This window comes from Loxodonta africana, chromosome 4, assembly GCF_030014295.1.
Source record: "Loxodonta africana isolate mLoxAfr1 chromosome 4, mLoxAfr1.hap2, whole genome shotgun sequence".
NCBI lineage: Eukaryota > Metazoa > Chordata > Mammalia > Proboscidea > Elephantidae > Loxodonta > Loxodonta africana.
In genome coordinates, this window is record NC_087345.1 from 176,728,290 (window position 1) to 176,753,423 (window position 25,134).

Below are 25,134 nucleotides of genomic sequence, written 5' to 3' on the forward strand. Positions count from 1 at the left end.
GCTCTCATTTCAGAAGGAGAGGACTTTCTTGACTTATGGTAGAAAAAAAAAATGTTTAACATGCTAGTATTAGGAACAGTGAGTTCCAGACCAAAAATTCAGTAAGTTGAAGTTGGGCATCATAGCAGCTGGGGAAGTTAAGGAAATACTCTTTTTGGCCAGGAACTTCTCTCTACAGCAGTCTCATCACTTCTTTCAAGGCGCCCAATCTTAGTGCTTGAGAAGTCACAGAGGGTCCGAAAGACAGAGCATTATAAGCCACCAACCAAATGACCAGCGGTTGTCTCCCAAAACTCGGCATTGTGCTAGAGGCCCTGGAGGATGAAGAACATGCTATCACAGTAGAAAACTTTAGACACAAGCACACAATGTCTAAAGTAGGCCAGTGTGGGAGCGATTCTCTTGGTTACTACCTTGTTTGTATTTAACCAGCCCTTGTTGAGCCAGCCATCTGAGAAACTGGGGGCCTGTGGAGAGTTAGTCCCTTCTTGGCAATATTTTAATTCAGTGCAACCACAGACTGGTCTTATACATGCCATCCATGTTCATACACCCAAAGCATTGCCTGCCACTTGGCATGGGGCTGTCTGGAAGGAAAGACAGGGGAGACACGTGGAACTCTACAGCAAAGGCACTTAGATTAAGCCCGGTGGTTTCCGGCCTGTAGATTTGAGTTCTACTTCCTTTCATGTGTAGATAACCTCCTAGGCCTAAGCGCAGTTAGGCAGCTACTGCTTCCCAAAAGACAAAAACCACAAAAATTCTCAGATCTTGGGCAAAGAATATGGCTTTTGCTTGTCTAACGAATAAAGTCAATTTGGGCTGGAACAGTCAGCGAGACCTACTTCCCGAACTGGGAAAGCTTCCTCGGAATTCATCTGGTGGAAGGTATTTGCACAGAGGACTCATGCTTACTCTGTCCCAAAAGCTATCAATAATGTGTACACTTGCAGCAAAATGTGAACAAATATATTTAGATATATTTAAAAGAATTAAAAAAACATTTCACAAAAACATTTGTTGCCATAGGAATTTCTTTAGCAATAAATGCCCACATCAAAATTTCAACATTGTTCCAAGTATGATTATCTGTACTAGTAAGTCACTAGTAAGTTATGCAACAAGTTATGTAAACAGAGTCAGATACATTTTACTGTAGGAGTCACTGTCCTTCCTGGGATTGAAGCTGCCCCATACATTTTTCCAGGGGACCAATTAAGAAACTGCTATTTTCAGAGCAACAAAAATAAAAGCTTTTATTTGTTCATTTGAATATAAAACAGGCGTTATCACAGATGTACAAAGCGTACTGGTGGTTTAACATACAAGAAGGTTGCTGTCCTTTGCACATAAAAATTTCGTTTGAAACTGTGATTGGTTGAGTACATGAATTTCTCTAACCAGTCACCACACTCTATGAAATAACGCTGCTAACATTCAACTGATAAAAGGGACTGTTTTCCCTTGGGTAAAGTGTCAAGCAGGATTAAATATATATAATAAACAAGCACCATGAGGAATCTGCTCCTGTTTGATTAGGTTTGTGTTTAAATGTTCATTGTGTACCCTCTCTTTGTGCAAGTTGATTACACGGTTTTGTCTGACTTCAAAAGCACAAGGTCACAAGACAAACATTTTATACATTCTCATGAATGATTTATCTACAGTACAGTTTCTAATACAGAACGATCCTTTATTGCTGAAACTGGTGGTACTTTAGCGTCTCCTTTCCCTTTTTCTTGCACAGCGAAACTTCAATCCCAGTCCACCAAGTCTTTTGAACCTACATGCTAACATCAGAGATGACAGGATGCAGAAGAGATCTGTTACCGACTGCAGTGCAGCGTTTCCCTCCCTTGAACGTGAAGTTGATACGGTGAAGGTTAGAAGTATGTCTGAAGTGACATCTACGTGGGTTTTGCTTCCTGACATTGGCTGGACCTCCTAAGTTCTCCTGCACACTGCAGTTATGTTTCCTAGTCAGTATCTGACCTGAAACCAAATCAACATTCCCTTAAACAGGGTGAGTGTGTACAAAAACGTCTTCCCTGTGTGCAGTGGGGTTCTTTCCTCTTAGGAAGCAGAAGACGGTAGGAATGTGTGTCTGAAGCAGGTAGAGAAATATGTATACACAGTACATGAAGTCAAACCATATTTAAAAAATCAACTGACTTGTGGAGATGGAGGATGCACCATACATGCAGAAAAATAAAAAAGAAATGTGCCTCTTAAAAAACATTTCAAAACAATCAGCCTTGGATCTTAGAAGTCAAACAAAACTTTTTTTTTTTTTAGCAAAGGGCTTTCTGCTGGCTGCATACAGCGAAGGCAGACAAAGACATTGCCTATGATATAATGAAGAAAGGATCTACATTTTGCCCAGCAATAATCTTAGTCATGCATATGTAGGAACGAGAGCCACTGCAGCATCACACTGGGCAATTAGAAAATGAATCACTCGCGGATTGCTGATACCTCCTTCTTGGTGGGACATGGACAGGCCAATTCAGTTTAGAAGTGGACAGATGAGCTCTGAAAATTAAACAGGGTGCAAGAGAGACAGCGGCAGCAGAAACAGAAACTAGGGATGTGTTTATCCACAGCTGGTTAAGATGAAGGCAGCTTTGAGGCGTGCTTTCTTACTCTAGTCGGGAGCCTTTGTTAGGAATCACCGGGCAGGTCAGTTCCCTGGGGATCTGGCTCATGGTCAAGGCTAGGTAACCCCAGAGACCAGAGGTTTACACATAGCTGGTTGGTTGTTAAGATGAGATGACGACCACCTATACAAGTCTTTTCCCTCACAGCTGTTCTGGGTGTTGTGTCCACTTCACACCGTGGCCATGGGGGGAGGGGGAGTCAATGCAACCTAGTGCAAATGACCACATCATATCATTCCTTCTCACACCAAGGACCAAAATAATGAAAATATTGTGCAACAAATTCTTGCAGGTAAGAAAACAGTGCTATTCACCAACCGGCCTTTCCTAAAGTCTATCAAATGTAGTAAGCACATGCCAGCAAAAACTCATTCATTGTTGCCCCCACAGCAAAGGAGAAAAAAAAAAAAAAAAAAAAAATTAGTGCACATTTACCCTTAAATCCCTTTACCATCTTTGAGATGGCAATAATTTCACTTGCTGGTCTCTGGTATCTAGAGCCTTGTAGACAGGGCTACTAGCAATCTGTGATTGCTTTCGTCAGCAAAGTGTATGTGAGTAAATCACTCAATTATCTACAGTACAGTGGAGGGGACACCATGCAAGTGACAAGTTCTGCATTTTAAACTTTAAAATCTCCTTTTTTCATTAGTGAATTTATATTTCATATATATATATTTGTTGTGATACTATCCACGCAAGATAATACAACACTTTTTTATATTAGCAAACATTACAAGACTTTAATATTCTTGAATGTTTTTTTCTCTTTTATACTTCTAAAGAGATCAAAATAAATTAAACGTTTTGTACATAATTACATATGAAGAAGTTAACTTATTTTATCTTTTTTAGTTTAGTACAAAGATATCTGCAAGATAATTGCCGAAATACACCTTATTTATAATTTCTTCTCATTCTATGCTAACATCAAAGGCCATATACTAGCCTTTGTTTCTTCAGCACATTTCTGACAAAGAAAGCTGCTAAAATCTAATTGGAAGGTGCTATTTGGAAGGTTTTCTCGTACCTCAACAAACTTTCCTAAAAGGGTGAGATCTAGCAATGGCTTAAATTAGTAACAGATCCATGTCATTAAGATTTCAGGACACATTAAAACGGAGAAAACAACTGTTTGTCACACTACATAAATTGTTTAAAAGAACCCATCTGGAGGGCAGAATATTTTTTTTTTTTTAATTGCTATTTCGGCTTAACAAAATACAATGCCACATTTACGAAGAAAGCACTTATTATTCAATAATTAAAAAAAGGAAAGAAAAAGTTTTTGAAACGGGCTTTTCCAACAAACTGAAGGCAGTAATCCCAAAGTCCTTCTGAGCTAAATTTAGTGGTAAATTCACATTTCACATTTCATTTCCATGCCAATCATGACTGCTGTGAAAAGTTGTCATCATCATCACCATCACAATGACAAAAGGTTCCATTCTGGTGAATGTTGCCCTCGTATCTGCACAATTTTAGTGGACACTGAGAAAAATGTTTACATCTGTAGGAAAGTCCATGGAAGCCAAGGAGACAAGACTACATGTTGTAGGCCACGTAGATGGGATCTAGCTGGTCGGCCAAGAATCCGTCTCGCAGGTGCATACGCTGTTTCTCTCCACGGGAGTTGATAGGAATGACACCGATGTCCACCACAACCACCACTCCTACAATCAGGTAGTGTTCTTCTAGAACCACATTGGTCACCAAGGGAACGAGGTCTAAGGCTTCTTGCTCTGACCCATCAAGCTCCACCACAACCACCAACAAATTCGTCCAGGTAAACACAGCACTAGAAGAGAGAAAAACCATCATTATATTGTAAGCTTTTTTTATTTAACAATTATATATTATCCTCAAAAAGTTCCATCTGGTTCTTTCTTAGATCTGCCCAATCACCCTTGAAAAAAAATTTTTTTATTGTGCTTTAAGTGAAAGTTTACAAATCAAATCAGTTTCTCACACAAAAATTTATATACACCTTGCTATGTTTTAGTTGCTCTCCCCCTAAGACAGCACACTCGTTCTCTCCACCCTCTATTCCCAGTGTCCTTCAGCCAGAACTCTGCCCCCCTCTGCCTTCTCATCTCCCCTCCAGACAGAAGCTGTCCACATAGTCTCCTGTGTTTACTTGATCCAAGAAGCTCATTCCTCAGCAGTATCATTTTCTATCTTATAGTCCAGTCCAATCCGTGTCTGAAGAGTTGGCTTTGTAATAGTTCCAGTCTTGGGTTAACAGAAGGTCTGGAGGACATGACCTCCAGGGTCCTTCTAGGCTCGGTCAGACCATTACATCTGGTCTTTTTACGAGAATTTGAGGTCTGCTACTGCTCTCCTGCTCCATCAGGGATTCTCTGTCGTGTTCCCTGTCAGGGCAGTCATCGCTTGTACCCGGGCACCATCTAGTTCTTCTGGTCTCAGGCTGATGTAGTCTCTGGTTTATGCGGCCCTTTCTGTCTCTTGGGCTCATAATTACCTTGTGTCTTTGGTGTTCTTCATTCTCCTTTGCTCCAGCTGGGTTGAGACCAATTGATACATCTTAGGTGGCCACTTGCTAGTGTTTAAGGCTCCAGACGCCGCTCTCCAAAGTGGGATGCAGAATGTTTTAATAGATTTTATTATGCCAATTGCCCTAGATGTCCCCTGAAACCATGGTCACCAGACCCCCGCCCCTGCTGCTCTGGCCTTCAAAGCATTCAGTTTATTCAGGAAACATCTTTGCTTTTGGTTTAGTCCAGTTGTGCTGACCTCTCCTGTATTGTGTGTTGTCTTTCCTTTCACCGAAAATAGTTCTTGTCTATTAAGAATCGACTCGACGGCAGTGGGTTTGGTTTGGTTTGGTTATTATCTAAGTAGTGAATACCCCTCTCCCTCCTTCCCTGCCCACCCTTGTAACCATCAAAGAATATTTTCTTCTGTTTAAACTTTTTCTCGAGTTCTTATACACCATAACTTACTTATACATTCACCCGTTGATGGGCACCTTGGTTGCTTCCATCTTTTTGCTACTGTAAACACTGCTGCAGTGAACACAGATATGCACATACCTGTTCATGTAAAGGCTCTTATTTCTCTAGGATATATTCCAAGGAGTGGGATTGCTGGATCGTATGGTAGTTCTATTTCTAGCTTTTTAAGGAAACGCCAAATCAATTTTCAAAGTGGTTGTACCATTTTATATTCCCACCAGCAGTGTGTAAGTGTTTCAGTCCCTCCACAACGTCTCCAACACTTATTATTTTGTGTGTTTTGGATTACTGCCTGCTTTCTTGGAGTGAGATCATATCTCATTGTAGTTTTGATCTGCATTTCTCCAACGGCTAAAGATTGCAAGCATTTCGTGAAAAAAATTTTTTTTGTGGCCTGCTCATCTTTGTGATTCCATCTCCTTTAAGTGACTGAACATTCCATACAGTGGTATTCTGGTGATAATAAATCTGTTGTTGGCATTTTCTACTTTCCTTCTCGTATGGGGAAACCCTGGTGGCATAGTGGTTAAGCGCTACAGCTTCTAACCAAAAGGTCGGCAATTCGAATCCACCGGGTGCTCTTTGGAAACCCTACGGGGCACTTCTACTCTGTCCTACAGGGTTGCTATCAGTCCGAATTGACTTGACGTCAATGGGTTCTCTTACATTGGCTTGCTTTTTCACGTGCTTTCTGATGTTTGTAAATTCATATTTCTGTGGGAGCAGAGGATCACTTTTACCTTCTTAAAGAGTCCTGGTTGGGTCAGGAGTCTGTGGTTCAGCTCTGCCTCCTTGCTGCTGACTGGACGGTGCATACTCCAGTCACAGGGTGCTGTGCAGCCCTCAGTATTTGCCCTCAAAGCAACCCCATTCCTCCTATTTCTAGCTCCTGCTCTGTTGTGGTTCTGTTGGATGGGTGTGGTGTGTGTGTACTATGCATTATGAGCCTTAATCTTCACTCCTCTCTTAATTGGTATACTCTGCCATGTAACTGTGGAGACCTTCCCACTAGAGGTGGTGGATATTCCCCTGCCCTTGGACCTGGGATTGGTCTTGTCACTCAGTCAGTGGATGCCAGCAAAGGGGATGCAGGCAGAGGCTTGAAAAGTGCTTAAGTCTGGCCTTGTCCTGTCGCGCCTCTGCCATTACCACGGGAGGGACAAGCCTGGATGAGCCCTCTGGTCCTGGGGAGGATAAGACACAGGCAGAGAACAGCAGCTCCAGTCACCAAGGCCTGACAGTGCCCTCCAGCTACCTGAAGGCCTGCACTTGGAAGCAGACACCCAGACACAAAACCCAGCCAATCTGTAGCCACGGAAGCAACAATCAATGATTACTGTTTTAAGTACTGAGTGTTGGGGTGACCGGTAATACAGTAATAGCTAACTCACATGGGAGGCAATTCTTTCAGATTTCTTTACCTCTTCAAGCTAACAGTTCATCCAAAAGTATGTTTTATTTGGGATCCAGTAGTAGTATTTAGTCTGATCAGTTTGCCAGTGCTTAAGCCCAGTGCCTTATATTTTAAGCAACATTAACTTTATAGAGTTGGACTTTTGTTTAATGGTCATTTAAGGACACTGATGTCTGACAAGACACAAAGGCTGTAACTCACTGCCCCTGGTGTCCATGGGTCTCCTTGGCTGCAGAGGCCAAAAGGGATTGCAGGGCAGTGGGGGATGGATGGAGGTCATCAGTGTTCTCCTCAGTGGGCTGGTGGGGACCTGCTCCCTGATGCCAGACACACAGAGGGTTCCATCCAACCTGTAAGCCAGGAGGTACTGGGGAAGACTCACTACTGTTTTCTACAAGTGTGAGAGTAAGTCTACCAGACAAAAATGCAGACTTTTTCAGTATGGCTAATATATACATTAAAATGAAAGAGAAATATTGGCGAATGTATTAAAAAGACCTGAGTTTTGCTTTGTGAGAAGTGTGTATACACATGGCAATAATTCTGTGAAAAACTGTTCCCAAGAAGATGTTGTGCTCTTTGTGATATTAAAACCTTGCCATACCTGTCCCAAGTGAGTCCATAGTGTAATGTCAGAAATTAGATAAGCCTCTCAGCCATATTTGGTATTATTTTATTATAGCATTTGAAATTTATGACATAGTTTGACAGTATCAGGAATAAGCTCGATTTCTGTATTTAGTTGAGTAGGTCAAAGCATGTTTGCTTTACCGTTAGCCCTGGCTTCTCCAGGAAGCTCAGATGCTGGTTTGTACACAGAACCTTCTTCACAATGGGAAGGAAGAGGTGACATTCTTCATACACTCGGGCTAATAAAACTCAGCTGTAAGAAATGAAAAGATGTGGCTAGCCAGAATTATGCGACAGTGAAAGAGCCACACTGTGTGGCATTCATAATATGAGAGCACCCATATTTCTTGGTATGAAGTAATTAATGGTGAAGTGCTGGAAAGGAAGATATTTGCTTAAATGGACTTAGTGAAGAACTTTTCAGTGATTAAAAATAAAAACAACAAAACAGGTCATAGATGAATAGTTTCAAACGTACTGGAAGTCCATCAGAAGAAAATCCATTAGCTTTTCTTCTTCAGGGCATTCCAGCAGAACAAAGGCGAGTCCAACTCCCTACACTAAGCATCTGATGGATGCACCAGGCTAGTGGCCACACAGCAGGTAATGACAAGTCATGCTTAAGATAAAAACTAGAAACACTGACTAGAAATCCATAGAGTGGCACACGGGAGGCCGTGAACCTTAAAAACAGAACTTTACAGTGAGAAGTCGTTTTCCAACTAGATGGAAAATACCTGAAGGAGGCAATAAAAGCTAATTAAAATTATTTCCTTAAAAATAAACAAATGAAAGATTGGAACTAGTATTTATAGCAACCTAGTTTTTTTTTTTTAGATGGAGACTGGAGTCCCTGGGTGGTGAAGAGTGTTAATGTGCTGGGCTACCAACCAAAAGGTTGGAGGTCTGAGTCCACCTAGAGGTGCCTTGGAAGGCACTTCCAACAAACCAGCCGCTGAAAACCTCATGGAGCATAGTTCTCTGAAACACATGGGGTCGCCACGAGTTGGAATCGACAAAATGGCAACTGGTTTGGTTTTTTGGTTGGATGTAACCTGGGGTAGGCCCTCTGCCCCACTTCTGGGCTGACATCTTTCTAGGGCTCTTGTTGATTGATCCATTTCTGTCCTCCACACCCAATTAGAGAAGCAACATTGACAATTTGAGGAATTTAGTTTTAGGGTGAATAGGGACTTGGCCAGTCTGAAGCACAGGTCAATTCATGGACATACAAACTCTATCCCTTACATTCTGCCAAGTACTCAATGTTCAGGTTCAGCAAATGGCACTATGTACCAGCCTGCCCACTGCAAACCAATTAGCTTACAAGAAGCAATGAACGATCTCAGAGGCAATGCATTCAGCCAAGACAAACAGCCCGTAGGAGATTTCAGAATGTACTTCCCTTAAGGATCCTGACCTAAACCTTGAGATCAGTTTCATTAGGTCTCTTTGCCAGAAAAGGGACTTGGTGCCCTTTTGAGTACTTTGGCTATTACCAAATGAATGAACAAATCTAAACCTAGTGATGCTGAGTCACTCTTAATTCTTAATTAAATATAAAGGCACTGCGTGAGCCTGAGAAAGTTATCAGCATGGGCTGATTCAGCTCAGAGCAACACCCCTGTCCAGCCTGCAGGCCCTCACATTACTGACGGGGCGTGCTGTAACACAGTAAGCGTGCTGCACAGAAAACATAGAGCAGCTGCCCTATCACCAACGTTGCTGCCATTATTTGCAAAGCACCATTAGCATACTCAGCACTTTAGAGCAGATTAAAAGGGCCAGAGAGGAAGACACAGCCTCGACCTCAAATGCCTGAAGTACTTCTCTGTGCTGAGAGACCTCATTATGGGCCCCAAACCTGCACAGTGGCCACACTACCCACTGGAGAACCTATAAAAGGTATCTTGCTATTGTTCGGTTGGGTTTAATTCAAACATATCTTCCTTCGAAAGTGTCTCTAGTGAAGCTTGGCCATGATGTTGCCCCTGTTTTCAGCTAAGATTTTCCCAACTATCACATTCATTTTTAAAGTTCTCAAATTGACAATCAGAATATCATATTTTGTCTGCCTTTCTATATATGTGTGCATTTTATTATTATTTTTCCTATGTCATGCTTTTTAAACTGAAAGACAAACACAAACAAAACCTCGGCCTCCTGGAAAATGTTATGAAGTAGTCTCCACTGTAATAAAACTGTATCAGTTGTAGGTAAAGTATGATACACTAACCCTTTGCCAGGGACGCCCTTTCGCTGTTGTTATTAACTCCCTGAAGATAAAGGATTACAATTAAAAGCTTACTCCCATTCCCTTACCTATCCTATCAAACCCTCCCTCCTCCACCACAACCTCTATATACCACCCCACTCTGTACCAGGGCTGCCACTGCTCCAACACAGCCACCTCACACTCTCTATAGCACCCCACTCTGTACTGGCACCACCACCACTCTGTGTACACACAGCCCCCTACACCCTCTATAGCACCCCACTCTGTACCACCACCACCACCACTCTGTGTACACACAGCCCCCCACACTCTCTACAGCACCCCACTCTGTACCAGCACCACCACCACTCTGTGTACACACAGCCCCCCACACCCTCTATAGCGCCCCACTGTGTACCAGCACTATCACCACTCTGTGTACATATAGCACCCCACTCTGTAACAGCACCACCACCACTCTGTGTACACACAGCGCCCCCCGCCCCAACACTTGCTACTCACCATTCTGTAACACTTTTGTGGGCCCTGATGACAGAGGTCTCGATGTCTATTGGGTGATACCTCATCCCTCGCAACTCCATGGCTTCATCTAGTGCACCCACAACATAGAGGGCATCATGGCGCTCTGTTTACAAGAAAGGGAAGAGAAAACACACGTGCATGAGCCTTCACTGCAATGCTGCTCAAGCCCCTTTTAAAAAAAAAATGATTCAAACTATCCCTGAGTGAGACAGATGCAAAGCCAAGGTACCACTGAGCTAGGGATAGCTAGCTGTCTCTGGCAAGAAAAGCTCTGCAGAGTAATAGGGCCTGTGGTACTGTGTTCTCTCCCTGTGGAGTGCTCGTCCGCACATATGGGACATTCCCTCTGCGTCCTCAGAACCAAGGGCAAGAAATGGATCTCACTTCCGATCAGTGTCTATACACTGAGAACACATGGTCCCACAGCCATCAAGAGCAGTGAGGCAGTACCTGAGTATGCGGGTTGGCAGGCAACCACGTTACCCTGACAGTGTCTACAGAAGAGGACAGCGGCTAACCATGGGGATTTCACCTGCTAAGGTCGCATAGTTAGGAAGTAGCACAGCCAGAATTAAACCCAGGTCCCTCTGTGTTCTTAACTAGGTTATTAATTCCATGCACGTGTGGGAAAAGCATAGTTTCTGATAATGCTCTTCACAGGAATTGAAGAGGTTTATTTTTATCAGTAATGCAAACTTTAGAGTAATGATGACATGCAGTTGGTCCTTAACAGTGAGGAAGTGTGTCCTTAATCTTTAGGGTACTAAGTACACCAGGGCAACTTTGAAAGAAATGATTGGCGTAAATAACCTAATACCAGAAAACACATCTTTTCCAATTGAAGAAGTCAGAAAACACAAGGTGCATCCATTCACGGGTGGCATTGACCAGCCTGCGGAGGGCATACATCTTCCAGGGGACCAGAAAGGCGATGAAAGCAACAGCTGCCTTTCCCCCAGTGCTTCACGTGAAGGGCCCCTCCCTGGCCTTCCTGGGGAGCAGCAATTTATTACCAACTTTCGTATCTCTAAATTTAGCTCTCCACCCGAGCCCCAGAGAGCAAGTTCCTGTCAAATAGTCTATCATTTTCCTGAATTTGAAATATTATGTTAAAATGTTTTTGTAATTTTTTCCCTAAATTTGGTCCCTGTTCAGTCAGGTTAATTTAGCTTCCACTAAGCAATTCCGCATGCATGTTAGTGAACCTTGCTGATGCTTGGAAACCCATCTTGCTGGGGTTTTGGAATGCCAGGGTATCACTAAAGAATCTCAGCTACTACCCATGTGAAATATTCAAGTCCTGCCTCTAATTTTAGTGGAACGAAGGAGAGTGAGAATGGACTACGGAATCAGCAGAGAAATTGGGTGTAAGAGCATGCTCTCATGTTTTGGTTTTAAGAAACATTCATAGCCCTGACTTGACAGCTCCTCAGTAATAAACAGGCAGCGTCTCCGCAACAGGGCTCACCCTAACAGTCCCAAAGCCAATATTAGGTGCTGGGGCTGAACGTACTAGGAGAGGCGCCCCCTTACTATCCAAGGCTCCAGTGCCCAGGGAAGGCAGCCTCACAGCCTCCCTGGCTCCCCGACCAGTGGAGACACAGTCCCCAGCAGAGGGCAGCAGTGTCACTCCCAGAGTGCAGGGATGGGGCTGGGCACAGGGCTCTAGGTGGAGGAGAAGGTGGTGGACTGGCGGCTGGAGCAGAAGTGCTCTCAGCTGCTCTCCTGGGGTGCTGCTCTCATTTTCATTTCTGAGGGGTCTAGGGTGGGAGTGGCAGGTGATCAGTGGTGGTGCGTAAGACTCAGCAAGCTCTCACCTACAGGCACCCTGCTGGGAAATCACAGAAGTCTGTGTTTAGAAGCCCTGGATTCTACTAAGTGAAGGGCCCCCCTGGTTTTAAATCTTATGAGAATAGAGCTTTTTTTTAGTATGTAAGCTAAATGGACACATTTGGCACTTGACGTTCCTCATTTTTAAACTCAGCTATTTTCAGGCTGGTGAGCAGCAAGGATACCCGTATGTTCTCCTGGGTTTGACTACCCCCAACCACAGACATGCTTTCAGCGTCTAGGGGAGCCTGACCTTTCTCCCTCTTCAAGGGCTGAGGGGCCAGGAGGGTTGGTGGCCTGGAATCAGCCTGCAAACTCTCACCTCCATTTGCATCTGTAAGCTCAGTTCTCCTCAGGAACCCCAAGTAGCCAGTCCGTGCCCAGACAGTCTGGGTGTCTCCAAAACTTAATCTTGAGTTGAAGTGATCTGATTGGAGGGACTCATCTCCATAAATTGTAAAATAACCACTGGCATTGTGAGCGCTGTGAACCCAAATCTGTTAAGGAAGCAAAATATAACTGGATGTAAGTTCACTTGAGACTATCGCCAGGGAAGAGGGTTTGAAATTACTTTTACGATTCAAAATATACTCAGTGATGTTAAAAGTTTCTGTGGACAAAAAGAGCAAGATAAAGTTAATCTCATTCAGGTTTCTGGGGAGATATACACAGGCCCACGAAGTTTACTGAAATAAAGGTACTAAACACCAAACTTATGGCAAACCAACCAACCAACCAACCAACCAACTCATCACCCATTCTGGAAATGTATTAAAGCCAATAAATTTTTTTTAATAGCTTTTTAACAAACATATTATATGAGCAAAGTTGCCCTAGTTTCCTTGTACTTTTCAAAATGTAATGATTATTTCTAAAAAGCAATCTGGAAAAATGTAAAAAGCTTTAAAACTTATCATATCCTTTTATCTGATTAGCATATTTTTTGAAATATATTGAAAAACAAAATCTAAGGGGAAAAGGCACATCACAACAAAAAATGGGAAACAAAAATACTTGAATGTTTGACAATTGGGAAATGGATAGCCTAAATTGGTATGCTGACTCAAAATGAACATGCAGATTATACAGAGCCATGGAAAATTCTAGAGGAAATAATCAAGCAAATAAAATACCTAGGATATTCATTAGGATTGCATGCAATTATGTGTGAACAATGGTGAGGATCAGAATAGTCAGGGTCTTTCTGGGCTTACTTGTTCTCATTATTTTATTTACAATGAAAAATTGTCAAGTCCCTTGAAGTCAGAGACACTGGCTTGTTTGGCATTGTCTCCCTAGTTCCCTGAGCACTGAATACAGCAGGTGCTTAGTAAATACCTGCTGAATGAATGAACATGTAAAACATGAAAAGAAGATACGAGATCAAATAAAGGTAATGACAACTGTCTCTGATCCCTAAAACAAAACATTTCCTTATCAAGACACATTCCCCATAAGAAAATCACCTTGGAAATTTCACCAGTTCTGTGGCCTGACTGTGGGTTTGATGAGTGAAGTGGGTTTGGGGTTGGCACTACATCTTCCCTAGCACTCTGCTCTAGCTGCTCAATAGTGTGGCCATCTGACAGGGACACAAGTCAGGATCCTCCTCAAGTACCCAGAGAAAGCAGGTTCTACATCTAAACGAGTCCTGGTGGTGCAGTGGTTAATTGCTTGGTTGCTAACCAAAAGGTCAGCAGTTCAAATCTAGCAGCTGTGCCTTGGAAAACCTATGGGACAGTTCTACCCTGTCCTATATGGTCGCTATGAGTCGGAATCAACTTACGGTGAATCCTCTTTGGCCCAGCAATTTTATTTCAAAGAAATTCCTAATAAAATCTGTATAGAGTTGTATCATCTCAGTTCTGATCTTTCCATAAGACTGAGAGGCTTGAGTGATAAGCCAAAAAGTATTCAAAGAGAAAAGGAGTTTGGGAAGTAAGAACTGATTAAGACTCATCCATTCATCATTTATTCACACATTTGCATGTGTTAGGGTTACTATATGTGTCACTCCTCCCAGAGCTCACATTTTGTGAGGAGACACAGTAAGCAATGAGCTCTTGCCAGGTGGTAATATGTGCTGTGAAGAAAAAGGAACTAGAGAGCTACATGAGGGTAGGCAGCAGAGAGGAGCTCTTTATAAAGCAGAGTCCTAAGGGGGCTGAGAGAGGGTAGCCACACAGAGAGTCTGCAGAACAGTGTTCCTGTCACAGGGAAAGGCTCTGGAGTGGAAGCATTCTCTGCATGTTTAGAAGCGGCAAAGAGGGCAGTGTGGCCAGTGGATGGCGATTGGAGGGGGGAGCCTAGAGAGTGACAGGAGATATGGGCAGAAATGGATTGGGGCCAAATATATACGATGCTGTAGGTCATATTAAGGGTTTGGTGCTTCACTACCAGTGAGGTGGAAGGACGGGAGATTTTCAAATACAGAGCGATGTGGTTGGTCTATTTTATATTTTAAAATGATCACACAGGGTTCTATGTGAAAAACAGACTACCAGGGATAAGGACAAAAGCAGTAAAGTCATACTGGAGGTTACTTTTGCAGTAATCTTGCAGGAAATGATAGTAGTTTTGACTAGGATGAGAGAGCTGAAGGTGAGAAGCTTTACCTTCCGGATATATTTCAAAAGAGGTAACATGATAGGATTGGTTGATGGACTAGATTTAAGGCCTGAAGAGAAGGGGCAGTAGAGGATGACCATAAGGGTTTCTGCCTAGGCAACCAGCACAGAGGAGCTGCCATTTACTGAGATGGGAAAGTGGGATGGCCAGCCTTTACAGGGGCAGGGGAGGAGACCAAGAATTTCGTTTTGTGCATGTAAAGTTAGAGAATTTCAACTTAACAGGTGTCTGGAGTTCAGGGAGGAGTTAGGGTTGGAGACATACATCTGGCAGTCATCAGAGTATAGATGGTATGTAAAGCCATGGGAATCACTGGGCTAATTCAGGAATGAAGAACAGAGAAGAGAAAGGTCTGAGGATTGACCCTGGTGCATGCCAACATCTGAGGCTGGAAAGATAAGGAGGAGCTAGCAGAGAAAACAAAAAAAGAGAGGCCAGTGAAATAAAAGAATCAAAAAGAGAATGGGGCTCTGAAGGTGAAAGGAAGAAAGTACTAAAAAAGGAGGGTGTCATGGATTGAATCGTGTGCCCCCCAAATACGTGTATCGATTTGGCTAGGCCATGATTCCAAGTATTGTGTGATTGTCCACCATTTTGTCATCTGATGTGATTTTCCTATGTGTTGTAAATTCTACCTCTATGATGTTAATGAGGTAGGATAGGCAGCAGTTAATCTACAAGATTGGATTTTGTCTTGAGACAGTCTTTTCTGAGATATAAAAGAGGGAAGTGAGCAGAAACGGGGGGACCTCATAACACCAAGAAAGCCTTTGGACCCAAGGTTCCTGTGCAGAGAAGCTCCTAGTTCAGGGGAAAACTGATGAGAAGGACCTTCCTCCAGAGCCGACAGAGAGAAAAAGCCTTCCCCTGGAGCTGATGCCCTCAATTTGGACTTCTAGCCTACCAGACTGTGAGAAAATAAATTTCTGTTTGTTAAAGCCATCTACTTGTGGTATTTCTGTTATAGCAGTACTAGATAACTAAGATAGGAGTGACCAATTGTGTCAAAGGTGGCAAACGTGTTGAAAAAGGCAACTGAGCATTATCCTTTGGATTTAGCAACATGTAAGTCACTGCAAGACCAATGACTTTTTCAATAACATAAAGGGTGACTATTTTTTATACACATGGACCTCACCAAATGGAACACACAGGGATCAAATCGACTACATCTGTGGAAAACAACAATGGAGAAACTCAGTATCATTAGTCAGAACAAGGCCAGAGGCTGAATGTGGAGCAGACCACCAACTGCTCATATTCAACTTTAAGTTGAAACTGAAGAAAACTGAAACAAGTTCAGGGGAGCCAAAATATGACCTTGAGCATATCTCACCTGAATTTAGAGACCATCTCAGATTTGATGCACTGAACACTAATTACTAAAGACCAGACAAGTTGTGGGATGACATCGAGGACATCACACATGAAGAAAACAAAAGATCATTAAAAAGACAGGGATGACAGAAAACGCCAAAATGGATGTCAGAAAAGAATCTGAAACTTGCTCTTGAATGTACGGCAGCTAAAGTGAATGAAAGAAATGATAAAGTAAAAGAGCTGAACAGAAGATTACAAAGTGCAGCTAGGGAACACAAACTAAAATATTATAATGAAATATGCGAAGACCTGGAGTTTGAAAACCAAAAGAAGAACATGCTTGGCATTTCTGAAGCTGAAAAGGCTGAAGAAAAAATTCAAGCCTCGACTTGCAATACTGAAAGACTCAGTGGGTAAAATATTGAACAATGCAGGAAGCGTAAAAAGAAGATGGAAAGAATTCACAGTGTAGCAAACGGAACTGGTGAACATTCAACCATTTCAGGAGGTGGCATAAAATCAAGAGCTGATGGTGCTGAAGAAAGACATCCAAGCTGCACTGAAGGCATGGTAAAAAAACAAGGCTCCAGGAATTAATACCAATTGAGATGTTTCAACAAACAGATGCAGCGCTGGAGGTGCTCACTCATCTATGCCAAGCAAATTGAAAAAGATGCATATTTGTGCCTCATTCCAAAGACAGGTGATCTGACTGAATGTGGAAATTATCAAACAGTATCATTTATATTATATGCAAGTAAAATTTTGCTGAAGATTATTCAAAAGTGGTTGTGGCAGTACATCAATAGGGAACTGCCAGAAATTCAAGGCAGATTCAGGACAGGACACAGAATGAGAGATATCATTGCTGATGTCAGTCAGATGGACCTTGGCTGAAAGCAGAGAAAAATGCCAGAAAGATATTTACCTATATTTTATTGACTATGCAAAAGCATTCAACTATGTAGATCATAACAAATTATGGATAACATTGTGAAGAATGGGAATTCCAGAACACTTAATTGTGTTCATCAGGAACCTGTACATAGACCAAAAGGCAATTGTTCAAACAGAACAAGGGGATACTGCATTGTTTAAAGTCAGGAAAGGTGTGCATCAGCGTTGTATCCTTTCGCTGTACTTATTCAATCTGTATGCTGAGCAAATAATCCGAGAAGCTGAACTACATGAAGAGAAATGAGGCATGAGGATTAGAGGAAGGCTCATTAACAACCTGCATTATGCAGATGACACAACCTTGCTTGCTGAAAGCAAAAAAAAAAAAAGCAAGGAGGACTTGAAACACTTACTGATGAAGATCAAAGACTACAGTCTTCAATATGGATCACACCTCAAAGGGAAGAAAACAAAAATTCTCACAACTGGACCAATACGCAACATCATTATATCAGGAGAAAATACTGAAGTTGTCAAGGATTTCATCTGGATCCACAATCAACGTCCATGGAAGCAGCAGTCAAGAAATCAAATGACATGTTGCATTGGGCAAATCTGCTGCAAAAGACCTCTTTACAATGTTTGCCTTAGGCTGGGTTCTCTAGGAAAGCAAAACCAGTGAAGCATCTACACACACACACACACACACACACACACGGAGCGGGGGAGAGACAGAGAGAGGGGGAGAGGGAGAGAGAGAGGGAGAGAGAAGGAGTGAGAGAGAGAAATTTATATCAAGGAAGTGGTCCATGCAGTTGTAGAGGCTGGGAAGTCCATGGGTCAGGCTGGAAGCTTCTGACTCACACAGGTGCAGGGGCTGGCAAACCCCAAATTGGCAGGTCAGACAACAGGCCTCTGGCTCACAGGCTTTGGAAGCCAACAAATCTCAAGACTGGCAGATAAAATGGCAGGCTGCTGGCTCACAAACTACTGAGGCTAACAAATTCCAAGATCTGCAGGTAAGCTGCTAGCTCAAATCTCAAGAAATGGAGTTTAGACGAGCCAGCTGCAGGACCAGAGTGAGCAAAAGCCCCTGAGTCTTACCAGAAAGTCCACCTAATATTGGATGCAGGCCACATTCCCAAGCCAACTCCCTTTCAGCTAATGGCTGCTCACAGATCTCATCATGGAGGTCATCACATTATTTCAGATTTCATCATGGAAGTAATTATATCATTATATGACTACCAAACTACCTCATAACTGCCAAACCACTGAGAATCATAGCCCAGCCAAGTTGACACACAACCTTAATGATCACAGTCCACACCATGCCAACCTGACACCTCTATACATCTCAAACCATACATAAGCTCTGAATAAAGGCAATTATAAAGTCATGCTTGTGTTTTACATAATATAACTAACACACATACAACCGAAAATGCACTAATCCTATTTAGATCTTACATTTTATAAGTGATGAGAACGATATTTGATACACACAGGTAAGAAATACTCAAAAATATTACAGTCATCATTTCTGCAACTGCTCACATGGTCGAACTGTATTTAGAACTACCTTCTTCCACTATCCATTCTGTATTCCCTTGGCCCTCAGCAAACACCTCCGTTGGTCATGGTTCTTCTCCCGGTGGGGTAACCCAAACCTTCATTCCTGAATGCTGAAACTGGGTTGCTATAGTTTTCCACTGACTTTAATTACAGGGCATGGTAGTACTAAGAGGTGCCCTAAGGGATCTCCTGCATTCCAGACATACTTTTCTTTTTCTCCATTATGTAAGATCAATCCAATTTCCGCTACCTAATCAAAATCAATCACACCAGGCAATATGGTAATTCCTTTCTTTGCCTGTTGATTTAGAGGAATTAAGGAGCCCAAAGCAGCCAGGTGGCATCCTTAACTTCCAGTTCGATGGAATCAGTGATGGACGTGTCTCCAGGTGGGAGTAGTCTTCCTTTTGGAACTAAGACCTCTAGACCTGCAGAGCATAAGGCACTGCAGACAGGAAGCAAAAATTTTGCCATTGGGGTAACAGTGAGTGCCACTCCCATTTCCACTACTGGATTCCTGGACCCATGAATCCTAGCTATGGGAGAAACAGCAACACATACTGCATGCTGGTTTACAGCATATACAGCCTCCTGGAAAACACTTCCCCAACTCTGCATATTGCCACCTAGCTGCCACTGTAACTGTATGTTTAGAAGGCCATTCCATCATTCTATCAAGCCAGCTGCTTCAGGAAGATAGGGAACATGATAAGATCAGCGTATTCCATGATCATGGGCCCATTGCTGCACTTCATTTGCTGTGAAGTGAGTCCCCTGATCTGAAGCAATGCTGTGTGGGATATCATGATGGTAGATAAGGCATTATGTAAGTCCATGAATGGTAGTTTTGGCAGAAGCATTGCATGCAGGGTAGGCAAAGCCATATTCAGAGTAAGTGTCTATTCCAGTAAAAACAAAACACTGCCCTTTCCATGATGGAAGAGCACCAATGTAATCAACCTGCCACTGCTGGCTGATCACCTCAAGGGTTGCTGCCATACTGGGGACTCAGTGTTGGTCTCTGCTGCTGGCAGATTGGGCACTCGGCAGTGGCTGTAGCCAAGTCAGTCTTGGTGAGTGGACGTCTATGTTGCTAAGCCAATACGAAACCTCCATTCCTATCACCCTGGCCACTTTGTTGATGAGAGCACTGGGCAGTGACAGGAGTGGCTGAGGAAAGGATGACTGGTTTCCATAGAACGCATCATCCTATCCACTTGATTGTTAGTATCCTCCTCTGCTGAGGTCACCCTTTAGTGAGTATTCACATGAGGCACAAATATCGTCACTTTTTGGCCCATTCAGAGAGGTCTATCCACATACCTCTTCCTCCTAACTCCTTGCCACCAATTTTCCAATCCGTTCCTTCTAGGTCCCTGACCATCCAACCAAACTACTGGCTACAGCCCATGAATTAGCATACAATTGCAAATCTGGCCATTTCTCCTTCCAAACAAAGTGAACAACAGGTATACTGCTCAAAGTTTTGTCCATTGGGATGACTTCCCTTCACCACTGTCCTTCAGGGAGGTCCCAGAAAGGGGCTGTAATGCTGCTGCTGTCCACTTTTGAGTGGTGCCTGTATATCACACAGAACCATCTGTGAACCAGGCCTGAGTTCTCTCTTCCTTAGTCAACTGATCATCAGGAACTCCCCATGAGGCTACTGGCGAAGATTGGGAGAGGGAAGGTAATGTGACAAGAGTGAAGGCTATGGGCATTTGGGCCACTTCCCCATGGAAATTACTTGTGCCTTCAGGTCCTGCTTGGGCCTGATCTCGTATATATAACTTTCAGTTAATGATGGTGTGCTGCTGTGCACATCTGACTTTATAGCTCTGTGGGTCAGACAACACCTAGTTCATAATAGGCAGCTCAGGCCATGTGATGACTTGGTGGCCCATGGTTAAGCCTTTAGTCTCTACCAAGGCCCAGCAACAAGCCAAAAGCTGTTTCTCAAAAGGAGAGTAGTTTCCTGCAGAGGATGGCAGGGCTTTGCTCTAAAATCTTAAGGGTCTGCACTGTGATTCACAAATAGGGGCTTGCCAAAGACTCCAAATAGCATCTCTATCTGTCACTAACACCTTCAGCACCATTCGTTGAGCCGGCTCATATGGTCCACATGGCAGAGTGGCTTGCATGGCATCCTGAATCTGTTGCAGAGCCTTCTCTTGTTCTGGGCCCCACTCAAAACTAGCAGCTTTTTGAGTCACTTGACAAATAGGCTGGAGTATCACTCGCAAATGAGGGACATGTTGCCTCCAAAATCCAAAGAGGCCCACTAGGTGTTGTCCCTCTTTTTTTGGTTATGGGAGGTGCCAGACGCAATAACTTATCCTTCACTTTACAAGGAGTATCTCTGCATGCCCCACAACACTGGACCCCTAGAAATTTCACTGAGTTGGGAGGTGTCTGAATTTTTTTCAGATTTATTTCCCACCCTCTAGCACGCAAATGTTTTACCAGTAAGTCCAGAGTAATTGACACTTCTTCCTTCTAGGACCAATCAGCATAATGTCATCAGTGTAATGGACCAGTGTGATGTCTTATGGAAGGGGAAGGCGATTGAGGTCCTGGTGGACTAAATTATGACACAGGGCTGGAGAATTGATACACCCCTGAGGTAGGACATCAAAGGTGTATTTCAGGCCTTGCCAGGTGAAGGGAAATTGCTTCTGGTGGTCCTTTGAAACAGGTATGAAGGAAAAGGCATTAGCCAGATCAAAAGGTGCATAGCAGGTACCAGGAGATATATTAATTTGTGCAAGCAATGATATCACATCTAGAACAGCAGCTGCAATTAGAGTCACCACCTGCTTAAGTTTATGATAATTCACTGTCGTTCTCCAAGACTTATCTGTTTTTTGGCACAGGCCAAATAGGTGAGTTAAATGGGGATGTGGTGAGAATCACCATCCCTGCAGTCTTCAAGTCCTTGATGGTGGCAGTAATCTCTGTAATTCCGCCAGAAATTTGGTATTGCTTTTGGTTTACTATTTTCCTAGGGAGGGGCAGTTCTAATGGCTTCCACTTGGCTTTCCTACCCTAATAGCCGTTACTCCACTTGTCATGAATCTAATGTAGGGGTTCTGCTGGTTGCTGAGTATATCTATTCCAATTATGTATTCTGGAACTGGAGAAATCACTACAGGATGTGTTCAGAATCCCACTGGACCTAATGTGAGACGGACATCTGCTAATATTCCATTAATAACCTGACCTCCATATACCCCCACTCTGAATGGTGGGCCGAAGTAACGTTTTGGGTCTACGGGAATTAGTGTCAGTTCAGAGCCAGTATTCAGTAATCCCCAGTCTGATTATTTTCTTTTCCCCAATGAACAGTCAGTCTCATAAAAGGCCACAGATCCCTTGGGGAGGGCTGGGAAAAAGATTAATAGTGTAAAGTTTTTGGTAGTGTAGTGGGGTCCTTCTTTAAGGGTGCCTGGCTTCCTGTTTGTTCACTCAAGGGGTTGTGGGTCTGTAAACCTGCTCAATTCTGGGAATTGACTGAGGGGCCATGGTTCTCTATTCTGGCGATTCGAGTTAGACTGCCGTTCACTTGACCTAGAATTCTTCTGGTTGTACGGATCAAGTAATTATTTAGCAGATTTCTGATTTGTTTCATTCCTAGGGACATCATTACTAAGTAGCCAAAGCCATAAATTCACAAGTCAGACTACTCTGATTATTGCTTTGTACTTTGTTGTCCCACTATCAAATCTGACTCACATAAAATAGCAATCACAGCAGTCTTCAAGGATGCTGGGGCTCCCTTCACCAATTTGTTCCTCAGTGTTGTGGTAAAAGGTATGTCCTCTGAGCACTCCATGTGTGGGTCTGTGATTCTGACCTGATAAATGCACTCTAACATGTCAATTTCCCTAAGCCTTTGGATACATTCTTCTATAGTATACCAAGCAGGTCTTGCACTTCAACTTCACTTAGTGTAGGCCACCGCTTAATCCACGCTTCGGTGATCCAACCTAATAAACTATTAGATCCTTTCCTAACCTCCCGAGCTGAAACACTGAATGAAGAATATATGCTTACTGGGCCTATACCAATGAACTGAGACTGATCCACCTTTTTGCTCCTTGCACCAATATCCCACACCCTTAACAGCCATTCCCACACATATTTTCCAGGTTTTTGTTCATACATATTAGATAAGTTAAGCAGTTCTTTTTGAGTGTAGCGAACCTCCTCCTGGGTCATACTTTGTGCTTCACCTTTTGTGGCTCACTGGGACCTAAGTCTAGTTATACATCTAGGAGCCAAAATGGATGGTGCAGATGTGTTCTGAGAACATTCAGCATTGTCTTGTAAGGCATTTGCCTCCCGTGATTCTCCAGGCAATGACTCAAAGGCTTTTTAGAAACAGCTGAGTTAATCTCATCAGATGGGGGTAGAGGACCTAATGGTTTTACTGGGGAGGGTGGCTTGGCAGAGAAAGATGGAGTAATCTCTTCAAATGGGAGTGAAAGGTCTAGTTCTGTTGCCAGGAGTGATTAAACAGAATTTAGGGGATCAGTGTCCCCACCTTCCTGATTATTTCCCCATATGTCTCCATTTCAAATTTCAGGGTCCCATTTCGTCCCAATCAGTGCCCTCACTTTAACTTCAGACAGCACTTGAGGTTGGGAATTCGCTTGGTATTATAATTCAGCCATTCTTAAGATTCTGGATTTGGCTTTTGGCAAAATCAGCTCTGAAGGTTTGACTCTGAAGCCCTAAGCTTATCTCTTTCCCCATTCTTCTAGCGAAAGTAGGACCAACCAAGAGGCAGAGCCAACATGGTGCTATAGACACAAGCACCACGCCCTCCCTTTACAGCAAAGACCTGAAAAACTAAGTAAATCAGAGACAAATGTCAATCCTGGAACCCTAAATGTCAAATGAAGAGATAAAGAACTCAACCAAGCACCGAGTGGACTAAGAAACTCACAGAGAACACAGTGAGGAGAGCTAAGGAGTGGAGGACCCGTATAAGCTGATGCATCACAGATTTGCCATCTTGGACTCCTGTCAGAGATCAGTGGACAGGGAGTATGGGAAGGCAGCTTCACAGAGCTTCCAGCAGGAGACAGAGCACCTGGTAACCAGTGATACACACTTTTCTACTTTCTCCCCACTTGCCCTCTGCCGCTTCCTGGTGGGCCACGGTTGCATGCCTGGGCAGGCACTGGCTCCGTGACTCTTGGATTCACCCCACTCATGCTGGCCAGCTCCTTCAGTGCCATTTCTTTGTTGCTTTTTTCAGCTTGTTTTGGTTGCTTCCCTCTCTCTCACCTCCTTCCCTTCCTTTCTCTGAAAAACCTAGCACCATGCACTATCTTCGATTCTTGACAGGCTGTGAAGTGCAGCTTGGCTGGAGAACAACTTCCCCAGTCCACGCTGCCATGCTGGTGGGATCCCTGGGGCCGTTTTTCTCTTTTTATTTATTTCTTGGTTTCTTGTCTCTACTTTCCTTCTTTTCCTGTCTCCTGAATACCTGGTACTGACTGCCATCTCTGCCCCTTTGAGATGAGCTGTGCCAAGGCCTGGGAGCCACTTCCCTGGTCGCTGGTGGGATCCCTGGGGGCATTTTCAAAAAAATTTTTTTTCTTTTTTCCTTCATTTCTCAGCTTCTCATCTCTCCTTCTTTTCCTGTCTCCTGAGTACCTGGCACTGTGTACCATATCCACCCCTTCTAGACAGGCTCTGCGGTGCCTAGCAGCTTGGGAACGCACTTCCCTGGTTGGCGCTGCCAAGCCAGTGGGCTCCCTAGGGTACTTTTTTTCTTTCCTTGATTTCCTGTCTCTCTCTACCATCCTTCCTTTCTTTACTCCTGAACATCTGGTGCCATATGCCACATCTGCTCCTTCTACATGGCACTGTGCAGTGCCGTACCGCTGGGGAGCCACTTTGCTGGTTTGCCCCACACCAGTGATCTCCCTTGGAGCATCTTTTTATTTTTATTTTCTTTCTCCTTTTCTTGATTTCTCATCTCCCTCTACTTTCCTTCCTTACCCTTCTCCTGAACACCTGGTGCCGTGTCCCATCTCCTCCCCTTCCTGATAGGCTGTACAGTGCCACTCAGCTTCAGATTTGCTTCCGGTGGTCTCCCTTGGGGCATTTTTTTTTCTTTTTTACTTTCTTCTTCTTTTCTTGTCTCCCTAGAAAACTCAAGGTTTCTTCAGTCCCTTTTCTGATGTCATCAAAGTGGTATCCAAGTATTGGTCTTCAATTCCATTGATTCTGTCTTCCATCATTTTAAACCGGCTCCTCAGACCTGTGACACTATTTCTGAAATCTCGTTGTTTATCTTTTGAATTTCTAATTACTGTTTTTGTATGATTTCTAGTTGTGAATTTATTTTGACGTTTTTTTTCCTGTATTATTTTCTTGAGTTCTTCCATTGTTTTTTCTGATCTTTCCATGATTCTTTCTGCCTTTTTCATGATTTTG

General features: G+C 43.3%; 1 protein-coding gene across 2 annotated transcripts in view; it reads right to left on the reverse strand.

Moving 5' to 3' along the window:
- Positions 1–1,229: 1,229 nt before the first annotated feature.
- The window catches only part of DIP2C (disco interacting protein 2 homolog C), a 657,451-nt gene continuing 633,546 nt past the window's right edge, over positions 1,230–25,134 (reverse strand). For both annotated transcript variants that reach the window (XM_064285066.1, XM_064285065.1), the window contains 3 exons: positions 12,587–12,761; positions 10,414–10,537; positions 1,230–4,455 (listed from right to left, as the gene is read on the reverse strand). In XM_064285066.1, the coding sequence (XP_064141136.1) occupies positions 4,203–4,455; positions 10,414–10,537; positions 12,587–12,761 (552 nt within the window). In that variant the 3' untranslated portion in view covers positions 1,230–4,202. The remainder of the gene's footprint in view (positions 4,456–10,413; positions 10,538–12,586; positions 12,762–25,134) is intronic.